At 40.3% G+C, this 14,706-nt stretch overlaps 1 protein-coding gene across 1 annotated transcript in view; it reads right to left on the reverse strand.

Moving 5' to 3' along the window:
- Positions 1-14,706, reverse strand: part of ATP13A4 (ATPase 13A4) — a 124,184-nt gene that overhangs the window by 84,313 nt on the left and 25,165 nt on the right. The window contains exon 2 of the mRNA XM_090275416.1: positions 3,159-3,332. Coding sequence (XP_090131542.1) covers positions 3,159-3,332 — 174 coding nt within the window. The remainder of the gene's footprint in view (positions 1-3,158; positions 3,333-14,706) is intronic.

The following is a 14,706-nucleotide window of genomic DNA, read 5'->3' on the forward strand; positions in this document are numbered from 1 at the left end:
CCCATATTCTGTGGTCCTTCATGAAAATTATGGTTAAAGACAGTGGTGGAGTAAGGCTCCCAGCCCAACATTACCAATATGACTCACCCTTACTCCACAATAATCTTGCCTTCTTAAAGTCTTGAAGCTTATTTTCCAAAAAATACTTAGTTAGAATATAGTTGAACTTGGGAGGAGGTGCCTCAGCTATCACTTGTATTATGGTGCACATGTCAGCTAAGCAGCCAGGATCCCAAAACAAGGGGTTGGGCTGACACCAGCAGAGTAAGTCAACAAAGACAAACTTTATTCAACTGCCAATTTCATTGAGGTCTAGCCCCAACTCTGTTAGATTAAAATGTGGAATTTTTTTGGTCAGTTATAAGACTTTTTTCTATCTTCCCTTCTTGCTTCATTAAGTAGAATGTTTACTAGAGATTGCTATATACAAAAAGAAGCTAACAGCTCAGCAGACGTCAATTTATCAAGAATTTGGCTGCCATTCTGAGTCATTTGGGCTGATGCATTAGTAGAAACACTCAGCCAGAAAGGCATCCTCCCTGAGACTGTCCTTTGATGCCCATCAATATAAATGTCCAAATAAATAGTTTCTTCCAGCCACGATGGAGGCTTAGACTGACACGCTCCGTCTCCCTCTGCAACTAGAAAGGAATACAACTACCTCAAAACAAAAGATAACTAGAAATTCCAGAAAATAAAACTACACGGAAGCCCAATGTATGAAGTTATAAACTAGCAACACTCATCAGACAGGTAGGAAGGGCGAAAGTGGGCGGCGCTGTTTGTGGTAGCACCAGGGACAGTGGCAGAGAGAGCAATCCCAGCTGCAGTTGAGCCCCAGCAGCTCTTGACCCCAATGCTGGGAAAAGCAGCCACTGCATTGCCTCGGACAGTGAGACCCAGAGGGCGGGAGGACAGATCCTGGTCTCCCAGCAGAGAATAACGGCAGGAAGCCATCTTGGACCCCCGCCCCCGCACAAAGCGCCACAGTGCTGCAAAGTAGGTTGCAGATCTCCACCGGTCGCTGGGTAGTGATGACAAAGTGCCACAGCATGGCGAAAAAGGTTGTGGATCACCGCCGGTCGCCAGGTTGTGATGAGTACACAGGCTGCACCCCCTATAGCCTGCCCCAGAAGCAAAGCAAAAAGCAAATCTGTCAAAATGAGGCAGACAACTATGGAAATCCCAGTGCCATAGCTCACCATGCAATAGATGAAGAATCTGACAGATGAACAAATAAGAAACCTATCAGAGGCTCAATTCAGAGCTATAGTTATTAGGTGGCTTACAGAATTAACAAAAGATTTGGAACCAGACGAGAAAGGACTGAAAGCCACTCATACTGAAAAGAACAAAAACACATACGAGACAAGTGGTGAGGAGATAAAATCCAGAGATCAAATCAACAAACCAGAACATAGAGAAGGAACAAACAGTCAACCAGTGTGGAAAGAGGAAATAGAAAGCAAGGAAAGTGAGAAGAAGATCAGAAACCTCTGGAACAGCTATAAGAGATCGAACATACGGATTATAGGACTGCCAGAGGGTGAAGAAGAAGAACTAGAAATTGAAAAATTAAGTAAAAATATAATAAAGCAGAACTTCCCAAACTTGGGGAAGGAAATAGACTTACAGGTCCAGGAAGCACAGAGAGTTCCAGAAAAACTGGACCCAGGGAGAACCACACCAAGACACATTATAATCAAATTGTCAAAAATTAAAGATAAAGAGAGAATCTTAAAAGCGGCAAGAGAGAAGAAAAGAATCATGTACAAAGGGGTCCCAATTAGACTATCAGCTGACTTCTCAAGGGAGACCCTGCAGGCAAAAAGGGACTGGCAAGAAATATTCAAAGTAATGAAAATCCAAAACCTACAACCACAAATACTCTATCCAGTGAAATTGTCATTCAGAATAGAAGGGCAGAGAAAGTGCTTTCAAGACAAAATGAAACTGAAAGAGTTCATTAGATCCAAACCACTATTATACGAGATGTTAAAGGGACTGGTTTAGAAAAAGGAGAATCAAAACTATGAACATTAAAATGAAAACTGCATCACAAGAACCAACAACAGAAGCTAGGGAATTGAAACAAAGGCAAACTAAATAGGCAACGAGAGTGGGAAAAGAACTATAGGTTTGGGGAACATATTGGGGGGAGGTCAGCAGGGAGGGGGAAGGGGGTAAAGGAGGGAGATGGTACAGGAATTAAGAAGCATAGTAGGAGGGAATGGAGTAGACAGGAAGAGGTTGAGAAGAACTATACGCACAACCAATGGACATGGACCAAAAGGGGGGGACAACTGAAGGGAGGGGGGCCACTGGGTGGAGGGGAGCAGAGGGAAGGGAAATTGGGACAACTATAACAATATAATCAATAAAACATATTTTAAAAATTAATAATAAAAATAAATACCCACTTCAGCCTTCAGCTACCACTTGTTTATGGAATCCCTACCATGTGCAGGAACTAGGGATACTACAATTGAGTTAGAAAAGATTCCTTCCCTTGTGGAGCTGACAATCCAGCAGAAACTATGCATATTGCCTAAATGTAACAAGTGCTTGGAGAAAGTATTATGGGAGCAAATTTACTTAGTGCCAGGACCTTGTGTTAACAGAGAAAGGCAATGACCTTGGGAACAAGACGGCTGCATTTTTTACACTAACATATCTGCAGGATGCAATTCACCCCTATTAATGAACTGTGGCCCTCTCAAATGAGCAGGGGAAGACAACCTCCACAAAAGAGTGTCCCCACCTCCTCCCTGCCTCTCCCTTCCCTTCCTCCAGTCATCCAGTGGAGTGGGGGCTGGAATAGGCACGAATGTGTCAGCATACAAGGGGAAGAATAAATGTGAATTCTGCAGCCTGTACGCTAATTTAACTCCTTCCCGCTACCTATTATTCTTAGTTGTTAACATGGTTATTATCTGCTCTAATAGTTGTACAACTCAAGTTTTAAAGAAATACTATGTGACATCTCATAATACACAAATTATTGAATTCTTGGTAAATATGTAAAGGCAAGGCTGTGATGGAATCTGAAGCTCGAGCTTCCTTCTGCTACCTGCTTTGTGCACCTCTCTCCACAACTATCCCATCACAGAAGGTCCAAGAGAAAGGGCCACCAGGTACAAAACCAAGTACACACTTACTGTTGTTCTCAGCAACATGACGTCTGCTTCTTGCAAGGAACACGGGACGCAATTTGCCCACACTTGCCAAGCGGGTCTCCAGTAAAACACCAAGGGGAGGATCCCAAATGAGAAGATGGATCCAGCAAGACAGAGGCTTTTCCGGCAGCTGTGAGTCTGGTAGCCAAATATCTCCTGGGACAGAACCAAAATGACCCCAAATATTGGTTAAGTACAATAAGCAACAAATAAACAGATTGGGATTTTGGTGATGAAACTGAGAGCAAAGAATAGAAGTTGAGCAGGGTGAGGGGAGGACAGGCTGAGGTGTTGAGAGACTGGAAAAGAACCCCTGACAAAGTGTAAGGCATGATCTCAGGCCTCCAAGAAATTGCAGTCTAACTGGGAAATTCAGTTTCTACAATTTGAGCACTCAGCTAGCCCATGCCAGGCACTATGCTAGGTGCTGTGTTGTCCTGTTTGAGCCTCATAATCATCCCCTGAATAGGGAATCACCCTCATTTCATAAATGATGACACTGAGCTCACAAAGGCTGAATGGATTGACTTCTTCAAGGCCCCATAGCTAAGTTTGGATGCCAGTATTCAAACTCAAGTCTGTCATCCTCCAATTCTTGAGCAAAATCCACAGTCTTCATAGACATGACCATGAGACATGTGCAAGGAGTACTAAGTGACCCCAGCAACTAGTGGTTCCCTCAGCTGGGACCAACAACCTCTCAGGTGAGACGGACTTGAGCCAGGCCTTGAGTATGGAATTAGGATTTGGTGAAAGTGTTGAACTGCAAGAGGATGAATAAACAAATGCCAACTTGCCTTTGGGCATTTCAGGTAGAGCTATGCATTCACACCCTCCTCTCTTTCCACTAACAAAGAATTTTACAGCAAGAAGGAAAAATTATAGATACTATTTGATTTATTTTGACTGATGCCTCTTCAGCACCTGCTATGTGCCATTAGGGGATGTGAGGCCCTAGAGGATACAAATATGAACAAGATAGGAGTCTTACTAGTAATAAATTTATAATTTGGACCAACTTCTTTCTTCCAAGTCAAGCCTAGGACAGAATAGAAAACCACTCCTGAAGTTGATGACCTCAATTTCACAGCTATATCGCACAAAGCCATAGGTACAATTTATACTCGTTAGAATGGCTCAAATTAAAAAGTTAACTGTCCTGGTGAAAAGCACATTCTCTAGACCAGGATATTTTGTGTTCAAAGCATAACTCTGCTACTCATTAAGTGAGACCTTGAGGAAGTTATTTAACTTCTTTATTCCTCAGGCTGTCCTCCATAAAATGAGGGTGCTGATAGTACCCACCTCATAGGATTGCTATAAAGCTTAGATTAGTTAATATGTGTGAATGCTATGAAAGCATTTACTCTGCAGCTGTTGGTATTACTACTACTATTCTACCATCTCCCCAAACACAGACCTGAATTGCTACCCCCTTGTTTATTGGCATTTAGATCTAAGAATTCCTAGCATCAATAGTTCTGCTCTTGTTAGAATTGCCAGCTAGGATAACAGGAAGCTGGAATATGCAACTTTAAATCCACCAGCTTCTCTATCTCCCTTGATGAAGATTACATTATCAGAAAAGGTTCTGTGATCCTTGACTGGAAGTTGCTTTCATGTACAATTATTAGGCTTCTCCCTCTCATTAGCAGCACATGCAGGTGCTGAATGGCTTTGTGGGTATTGTCCACATTTAGTATGCCTTTAATAAAATGTTCACAATAATTCAGAAATACAAGCTCTTGACTGAGCTTGCAAAATAGAATGTTTATCCTGGTATAAAAACTCTTTCATACCAAGCTCAAGTGCTGCTCTCCAGATGTCAAGACTGGAATGGCTCTGTTCCCTCATCATACCTGAAACAATGCTTTGATGGTCCCACATTGTGTGGGGTTCCCACCCTAAATTCCATACCTGTCCTGAGTTCATCAACCATCTTTTCTCGTGTGCTTTTTTATGTTATGACACTTTTAAATAGATCAGCTTCTACCTTCCAGCTGAGCCATTTTATCAACTTTTAAAAATATTATATTTAAAAGCTTCCCTATATTGCCATTGAGCTCCATCTAATCTTTCCATTCCATAGAACAAACCTCCTTGTCACCATGCATTCTTTCACAGGCTATGCAATGAGGGCCCTCTGTAGTTCAAAGTGTCTTCATGCTCATGATCAAATCTGAGTAAGCAGGAATTATTATCTTCAGTTTCCAGCTAAGAAAAACTAAACTTTAAAGTTACTATATGTAATAATTATGATTAGCAACTGTCTGGTGATGACAGCAGCTAACATTAATCAAGCACTTAAAAGTACTTCACCAAGCACTTTACACATGTAGTTTAAAAGAAAAAAGATTAAATAAGTTTCCCAAGACATAAAGCACATCCTTAACTCAAAACTGAGCTCCCAGTCTAGACCTTTTCAGCACATGAAAGTTACTGTGAGCAGGCCATTCTTACTCTTTTTCATTCTGTCTTGAATTTCAGTTCAACTTAACAAATATTTTTAAGTGTCCCTCAAATAGCAGGCATGTGTTAAACAAGAGATGAAAGAGACCATGTCTCCAGCCTCAAGCAGCTAGCTCATTGGTTTAATGGGAAGGGAGACACATAAATAGACAAGATTAGATAAAATTTGAGAAATAAAAGCATTATATAGAGGGGTGAATATAAAAGTTGTCATCTAAATGAGGTCCTATTAATAACACTGGAACAACAAGGAGAGATCAGAAGTGTCCCAGGCAAGTCCAGTAAATACTCCCCTAGTTAAATCAGTGTATTACTCTAAAAGCTTGCCTGCTCTCAGGCCTGTGGGCTCCACAACACCAGTTAGTAGCTCATGACTCATAATCCACTACCAAATTTTCAGTAGAAAGACTGAAATTATGTGGAATAGGAATTTCCAATTACTGTTTGTTGAAGTTAAATGAATTGTACTAACTTAAAGTGAATTGCATTGCAAGGGCCATTAATAGATATTGGGTTTAAAATCGCAAAAATGAGCATGGTGCTGTTTTTATCACCCTGCAGCAATTTACATCCTACATTGTGGAATGCCTTCCATGTCTCTGAAAATGCTTGAGGGAACTATCCCAGCTACTCCACACTCCACCCACCCTTACCTCCCACAAGAAAGGAATCAATCAGCCAAAAATAGAATATTGGGAAAATGTCAAAAGAATGTCACACTCATGGCAGTCTACATGCATTATAAAATTGCACACTGTCTCTTTCTTTATCCCCTTCCAACCCACAGATTCTCCTTCTCCCTCTGTCCCTGGGCATCTAGATCTTTTACCTCACTAAGGGCTTCAACTTTGGCTTCAAGGTGTACAGGCCTTCTCCCCGGCAGAGACCCTATAATCAAGAAGTCTTACTGTGCTCCCCAAAACAATGGTTTAAAGTTTGTTACCAAAAAGTTGCCAAAGCCAACAGAATCCCTGAAGAATCTATAGATTCTATCCCTAGAAAAATACACAGACGCATATACATAAACCTCTCCATAGAGATCCAGGAGGTTCCCAGAGTCTAGAAAAGACCCTGCCCCAAAGGGTTCCTAAGGCTGAACCAAAGCTGATCCATCAGAGTTTAGACTCTGTACTTAACTTAGGGCCTGACAGTAAGTAAACACTTAGTGAATGTAGAGGTAAGAGAGAGACTCATGGAAATGCAGATGTAGGTGAGGGTGACAGTAAGAGCAGGTCAGTGACTGATTCCAAGAATCTTTATATGGTGATGTCATCACCTGGAACTCAACAAGTCCTGAGGGTAGCTCTCAGCCTTCTCCTCCCATGGCCGGCTGGCAGGGAAGACTCAAGTTAACCAGGTCTCAGAGATGGAGAGTAATGAGTGAGTGAGATGTATGTATATAACTATCCACCAACCAGATAAATATATGGGTAGGTATTAAAAGTTTGTTTTCTCCCTAATGGCAACATTGCCATAGTTGTGACTGTCCTGCCATGGAGCCATAAGCAAGCATAGTGCTTACAATAGACTCCAAGCCCTGTCTCATGTTGCTCAGTTGGTTGAGTGCCAGCCTGTGAACAAGTGAAGGAACCAAAGTGTCGCAGGTTCAATTCCCAGTCAGAGCACGTGGCTGGATTGAGGGCTACGTCCCCAGTTGGGGGCATGCAGGAGGCAGGTGATCAGTGTTTCTCTCCTTCTTTCTCCCTCCCTTCCCCCAGCTCTAAAAAGTAAATAAAATTTTCAAAAAAATTAAAAATAAAATGGGCTCTGAAGTCATATCAGACCATCTGCCACCCAGAGTGACATGTCTCTAAACATATTAATTCATTCCACCAAAGTGCAATCATAAATTCTGTTCGTCTGGGAGCCATTTATTCTCTTTAAGATGATTTTTCATTTCTCCACTGGCTTCATTAAATATTTGAAAGTTTCAATAATTTGTTTTTTAAAGTTTACCTCCCTAAAGATAATCTCTTTTCCCTCATTTTGGGTGTGAAGGAAAAGTTTTACTAAAAATTTCCATGCACTACAACAAATCATGCTAAGGGAACTAACTCACCTCACTGTTTATCCCAACCCCAAACCTTTGTCAAATTTCTACCTCAGTGGTTTCTTATTTCACACACTTTCCTGCTAAAGGACAATTTCCTAAGTGTCCTGTAAGTTGACTTCTAAATCCAGGTGAGAAATTTTTAACCTGAGCGACATAATCCAGAAATCTTAAATTAGAGGCTTAAAAATTATGATCTGCACAGACTTCTTGATGACCTGCTAAGTGTTTCTTAAAACTTTAAATTGGTCCTCCCGTTATTTTCCTGTAAAAATTCTGATTTCTACCTTTTCTTTAAAATAAATCAGAAATTGTGACAACACTGTATGCACATTCTTGTACTGCAAGAATCATCTAGAGAGCACCAAGAGATGTGCAAAATCACCCTGGAACTAACCCAACAGCATCCAGTGAGAGAGAGCATGAGGTGCAGTCACACAGTGTGACCTTACACAGCACTGCAAACAAATCAGCTCCAGCAACACCCAACAGCATGGACAACTCTCAGTAATATAATAAATAGCAAGTGAGACGAGTCAGTGAGAAAGATTCCATCAACATAACCTTTTAATAAGGCTAAAAATAACTAAAATTTAAAATATATTTTTAGGATACTCTTAGGTAAAAGGAAGCTCCATAGAAAGAAAAGCAAGGGAATAATAAATGCATGAGGCAAGATGATGCTTACCTGTAGTGGGGCTAGACAGGGAAGCGAGGGGCCACATTGTCAAATGTAGGTTGTTGTCAAAGTCCTAGCTTTTGTTTGGGGTTGTTGGATCATTATATTGTTCTAGATGGCTAATTAACTAAATGAGTGCCACACAGCATGGATAAATAATGACAATATGTCATGAACCAACGATATGGACAATTTCATTGTGAGCACTGAAGTCTTAGGAAAACAAGAAAGATAGAATCAACCAGAGCAAGTAAGAAATGAGCAAGGGTTCTCCCTTTTCCCATGGCCTTTGCCACACTTTTTTTTTCTCCCAACACTGAAGCCATATGTCAGATTCCATTGCTTAGCTCATCCCAGGCCTGCTCATTGGAGTTACTGCCTCATCCTATACACAGGCCAGTGTTTTGTAACCAAGGGTGATTTTTGCCCCCAAGGGGACATTTGGAAATGGCTGGAGACATTTTTGGTCACTCTCAACTGGGTTTCAGGTGCCATTGACATCTGATGGATAGAGACCAATAATACTACTGCTAAATATCCTACAATGCAGAAGACAGATGCTCCTCAACCTCTACAACAAAAAACTTATCTGGTTCAAAATAACGCCATGGTTGATAAGCTTGCGGTGGGCATTTGAGTTTCCCCCACCTAGCCTAAGTAGGTTTCTAGGTTCAAGTGCCAAGGATGCCATCCTCATCGTCCAGACAAGAACTATAACATTTTGATATGGAAACCTGTAGTAAAAAAAAAAAAGATTTACACGTAATGCCAATGACCAATAAGATCAGTAGTGGTCACAGCAACTCATTTTGCAGCTGAGGGTACTGAAGTGCTAAGAAAGAAAGAAGATTGCCCACGTGGTCTGCACCTGCCTCCCTCCCCAAGCTCAGCCACTCTATTTCACTCTGCCCCAGCCATGAAGACATTCCCTGAACTCCTGGAACCCTTTCCTGCCTCAGGGTCTTCCCATGGCTGGCTACGTCTCATCTTTTTAAGTGTTCTTTAAATGTTTCTTTCTCAGACAGGTTTCACTCCTATATTTTAATTTTAAGCACTTGATTCATACACTCCTTCAAACACTTTTTAAGCATTTGCACAATTTAAAATTAGTACTTTTTTTCCTTACTTTTCTAACAGTTCCTCTTTTCTGTCCCCCACAAACAAGACTTTATGTTCCATCAGTTTAGGATCCAGTCAAGATTGTTTCCTCCAATGCTCTTTGGCCATCACCTAGTACATTATCTGTATATACTTGACACTTGGTAAGTATTTGCTGAATGAGTGAATAAATAAATGAGTAACTCTACTAGAGGAAAGAGAGAGGAAAGGAAGGAAGGAAGGAAGGAAGGAAGGAAGGAAGGAAGGAAGGAAGGAAGGAAGGAAAATTAATAAGCCTTTACTCTCCTTCTTCCTAGCTCAACAAGCTTAACTATGTCCTTTTCTTGGGCACTCTAAAAATTTAATCAGTCCACTGGGGAAGGGGAGTAAGGAAATATAAGCAACTCGCAAAAACAGCTCTCTGCTGGTCATCTGGAAATGTTAACTAGTTTCATCATTTGCACCACACTCAAATTAATCTGTAAGGCTAGGTTCCTTGAACAAGTGCTTTTTCTTCTTCCTTATAATCTGTCCCACAACTCTTACCTTCAACAGAGATTAACCAAGAGTCTGGGCTGGAAGGAACAAACTAATTTGGACATCTGCTGCCCAGGCTCCTTCTCTAGACCAAAAGATGTCTGTGAGTTGCACTAATTTCCCAGTCTTATAAGGTACTTTAAAAGAGAAATTATTTTTTAAAAGTTCTCCAGTGATGAATACTTAACAGCTCTGTCCCATTTCCCATGAGCAATGTTGACATCTGTTGAGTGGTGGCAAGAGTGAGCCTTGAGGGGATCCTTAGGAGTTGAGTGACCTGGACACCATTCTCGGTCCCATGGCAGACTGCTAGAGTGTCATTTAACTCAATTTAATTCCTGGCTTTGGAATTCCACTTCCCTCTCATTCCTAGCTTTGGAATTCCACCTCTCTGGCCATTGAGTCCCATTCTCTTGCGACAGCATTACCTCATGCAATTGCTACAGAAAACAGTGAAATGACATCTGTGTCAAATGTCTGGTCCAGAACAAAGAAACTCTTTATAAAAATCCTTAGATGCTGCATCCCTGGCATAAAGTCTTCACAGTGTCTTTGCTTCAGTTCAATTCAAATTGCCTCCTGTATTAAGGCCGCAGGTAAGGTAGGACTGCTGGAGATAAATTTCCCACCCTCAAGGGTCTGACAGGAAAGATGATAAATTGAAAAATATAATTCAGAGCAGAAAACATTGTGTCATATGTTTTCAGGGGGGAAATGTTATTAGATTTAAATGATGAAGATATACTACCAAGATGATGAGAAAAAACTTTTCAGGACCTGAGGTGAACTTGAAAAGAGTTGTTAGAATTTCAATATTGCAAAAGGAGTGTAGGAGAGAGGGCACCCCAAATGAACTAGCCTTGTGCAGAGGTGCAAAATCTGAAAACATGGAGTGTGTTTAAGGACAAAAGATCAGTTTAAAGTATTACAGGTCAATGTACCATTGTGTTACAATGAACCCTGTCATATACGGCCAGATAATGCAACTGTGGGTGCCACTTTGGGATTCTAGAACACATACTCTTCTCCAGCTAGCCATTGGCCAAAGGAGTTTGCTCAGCCCTTAAAAACAGCACCTCCATTTCCTCCCTCTACAACCAGCAGGTGGACCTCTCATGGCTTCCCTAAAGCTGGTGTCCTCTGGAGAAGTCCAGAGCTGAGGGACCTGCCTCTGGCCACTCTGACTGGGCAGCAGTCTGGTTATGGAAGCAAGATGAACATACGTGCTTGAGACATTAGTGTCCTTTAACAAATCAGTGTTTCCTTTTTTTAGCCCAGGAGGATCCCACAGAGGTTTGCTGGCAGAAAAGCAACCTGTTCTACCCACCCCTCCATGGCAGGCAGGGTTACACCTTGCCCCATGGGTAATTGTCCACTTGGCTAAAGCTCATGAAAACACAGAGTTCATGTGAATAATTACTTCTTTTTATGTCCCACTCACCCTAAATGTATATTTTTCCATATTCTGCTTTAATCCTCTCAATCCTATAAGGAAGGTAATATCAGCCATGGGTGAGAAATATAAGAGGTGAGGTTCAAAGAACTTAAGGAATGTACCACGAGCACCCAGCTGGTAGGTAACAGAGCCAGATTCTTCTCACTTAACTCCTTCTGCCCAAAAGGGCTACCTCTCAAGAAGATACTCCCTCTTAAGCTTTCTAATATTGTCATCTGGCAGGTGTCATGGGGAACAGTACTTGAACTCTCGTTGATTGCGTACATTTGAACTAATAATGAATTTACTGCCCAGACAAGTTCTCAGGCTTCCCTTCAACAAGTTTCCACAAGATCCAAACTGCAGAGTAAGAGGATCTGCGCAAGAGGGACTCCACCCAGCAACCAGATGGTGGTTTCTACAGGCAACATTTAATCTTCTGACATAGCAATCTGAGAAATGTGAGATAGTCAGAGCACAGACAGGTCAGTATCTGAGACTACCATCCTGCCTGGGACCTTACTCACTACACTGACTCACTCTCAGACTAAAGCCCTGAGACAGATCAGAGCAAGAGAAAAGGCCACATTTAAAGATGAAACACTTGGATTCAAGACCTGATTCTGACACTTAATAGTTTCATCAGTAGATGAGTGGCTAAAACAGCTATGGTACATTTACACAAAGACATATTACTCAGGCATTAAAATAAGAAGAACACATTGTTCTTTTGCAACAGCATGGATAGACCTGGAGAACATTATGCTAAGTGAAATAAGCCAGTCAGAGAAAGACAAGTACCATATGTTTCATTTATACATGGACTCTAACAAACAAAGTGAAAGAACAACCAAAATAGAGACAGACTTATAGTTAGAGAGCAGGCTGACAGATCTGGGGTAGAAGGGTGAGGGGTGGAGAGATTGATCAAGGAAGAAAAAAGAGAAGAAATTCATGAACACAGACAACAGTGTGGTGTTTGCAGGAGTAGGTGGAGGTGGACGAAGGTATAGGCAGATAAATGGTGTTGGAAAAAATAAAACAAGAAAGTTTTTTTTTTTTTTAATAATAATTTTATCATGTGGAAATCACTATCCCACTTGAAAAATAAGAATACTAATGCCTACCTCACAAAATTGTTATGACAATGAAATGGGATAACAATGGTGAAAGTGTTATTCAAATATAAGCTGTCATTATGAGGGCAATTAGACTAAAAGCTGACTGATAAACCCTCAGTGAGACCCTGGTGTGTCTGGCCCCTCCTTATTCAGATCAGCTTCCCTGACCACACAGTATAAAGTAGCTACCCAGTCACTCTGTAGCACATCCTGCTATTTTAATTCTCTACAAGCCATTATAGCTGCCTGATATTTTTCTTATTTATTTTTTCAGGAACTGTTACTAGAATGTAAGTTTCACAAGAGCAGAGCTTAGATCTGCCTTGTTTATTGCTGAATTCTGTTCTAGAACAGTTCCTGGGACATAGTAGGCCAACACGTGTTTTTTGAGTGAACAAATATCTCAGATTACATTATAGGAATTCCAATCTAAGGAAGATCAGAATATTGTGAGACTGGTAAAGAGAGAGGGCAAACAATGACTATTATAGACTGTTCGCATCTGGTAGAACTTAACAAACACCCAGTCAAACATCATTTTGTAGAGAAAAAAAAAAACAGATATTCTCAAATAGGAACACTTAGACAGAAAGCATAGGAAAAGCAATGATCTACTTCCAAAGTCATACTTCCACTCTTTGATCAATGGAGAATTACTTTGGCAATAAATTGTATCCCCAAGTATTATCTGTCTTTATTCCTTTACCACAGGATTTGTCATTTACCATAGGATTTTAGAGGAAGGAGGATGCTATCATAGACTCTAAGGGAAGGAAGGAACAAAGATGATCTGGTCCTGCATGTCTTTTACAGCATGAAACTCTCACACTTCCAATGAAGCAAACTCTACCTCCTAGGTAGGCCTTTTCCATTTTCAGACAGAACCTCTTAATAATTACAAGACATGCCAGTCATTGGGCTAGAGCACACTCCCACTCAACACATGCATATCCACAAATAAACGCTTTTCTTTCCACCAGAACACCATTGTATCTGTGAAAGCAACATAAAATCAATGTAAATATATTGATGTTCCATTACAAGTTTACATCTAAGCAAGGGCCTGAGTAGATAAAAGTTATTTTGAGAAGGCCTGGAATCTTTTTCATATAATGGAAGTAGAAGAAAAGCATGCCATAGAACAATAGTTCCATGTCTTTTTAGAATAAGGAGCCCTTTCTCAATATTGTTGGTAACAGATAAGTTGCTAAAACCACTTTAGCAAGCAGTTTTGCATTATATAATTAGGCTAAATGAATGCTTACTGTGTGATCCAGGAATTTTGTTTATATCTTCTCTACAGAAATGTGTGTACATGTACACCAAGAGATGCAGAAAAGAAAAAGTCAAAGCTGGAAACAATCTAAAAGACCAGCAACAATGAAATTGACTTTTTTAAAAAAGTATAGTCTTACATTAATATATTCTGACACAATAAATATAAAAATAATTGTAATTTTATGCAATAATATAAACACATTACACAAATATAAGCAGGAGAAACAAAACAAAATAATATAATCGATGATGATTATAATTATATATACTTCAAAAATATTGTTATTAGATGCAAATACAAATTTTTTAAAAAAAATCTTTTAAAGGCAAAAATGATAATCATAAACATCAAGTTGGGAGGAGGTTACCACTGGGTTGGAGGAGGGCAACAGAGATGAGTTGTAGTTAGGGAGGACCCCAGGAAAAGTTCTGGAATGCTAGCAGAGTTCTATGTTCAACTTAGGCAATGATAATAAGGGTTTTGATTTATTATCAAATAGTTTAAATATATTTTTGCACATTTACATAATTCAAAAATGCCATATATTATGAAATGATATACTACTACTTCTGCTTATGGGAGCTATATCAATGCTTGTTGGGCATATAAGTCCTTGGACCAATAACAATAACCCTAAGATTTACCTAGTCATAGCCCACAAATTTGCAAGCACTGCTTAGAAATAAGGAATCCTGGGTCCTAGTCTGAACTCTGGTCCTATTAAATAATCTCTTTCACCTCTCTGAGCCTCAGTTTCTCCATCTGCAATCGAGAGGATTGAAGTATATTATCTCTTGAGTCCCTCTAAATTTTGATACCCATAGTTCTTGTAACAATAGAAACCTCCCAAATATCACCTATG

The sequence above is a fragment of the Furipterus horrens genome, unplaced genomic scaffold, assembly GCF_987537825.1.
Source record: "Furipterus horrens unplaced genomic scaffold, mFurHor1.1.pri manual_scaffold_1, whole genome shotgun sequence".
Taxonomy (NCBI): Eukaryota; Metazoa; Chordata; class Mammalia; order Chiroptera; family Furipteridae; genus Furipterus; species Furipterus horrens.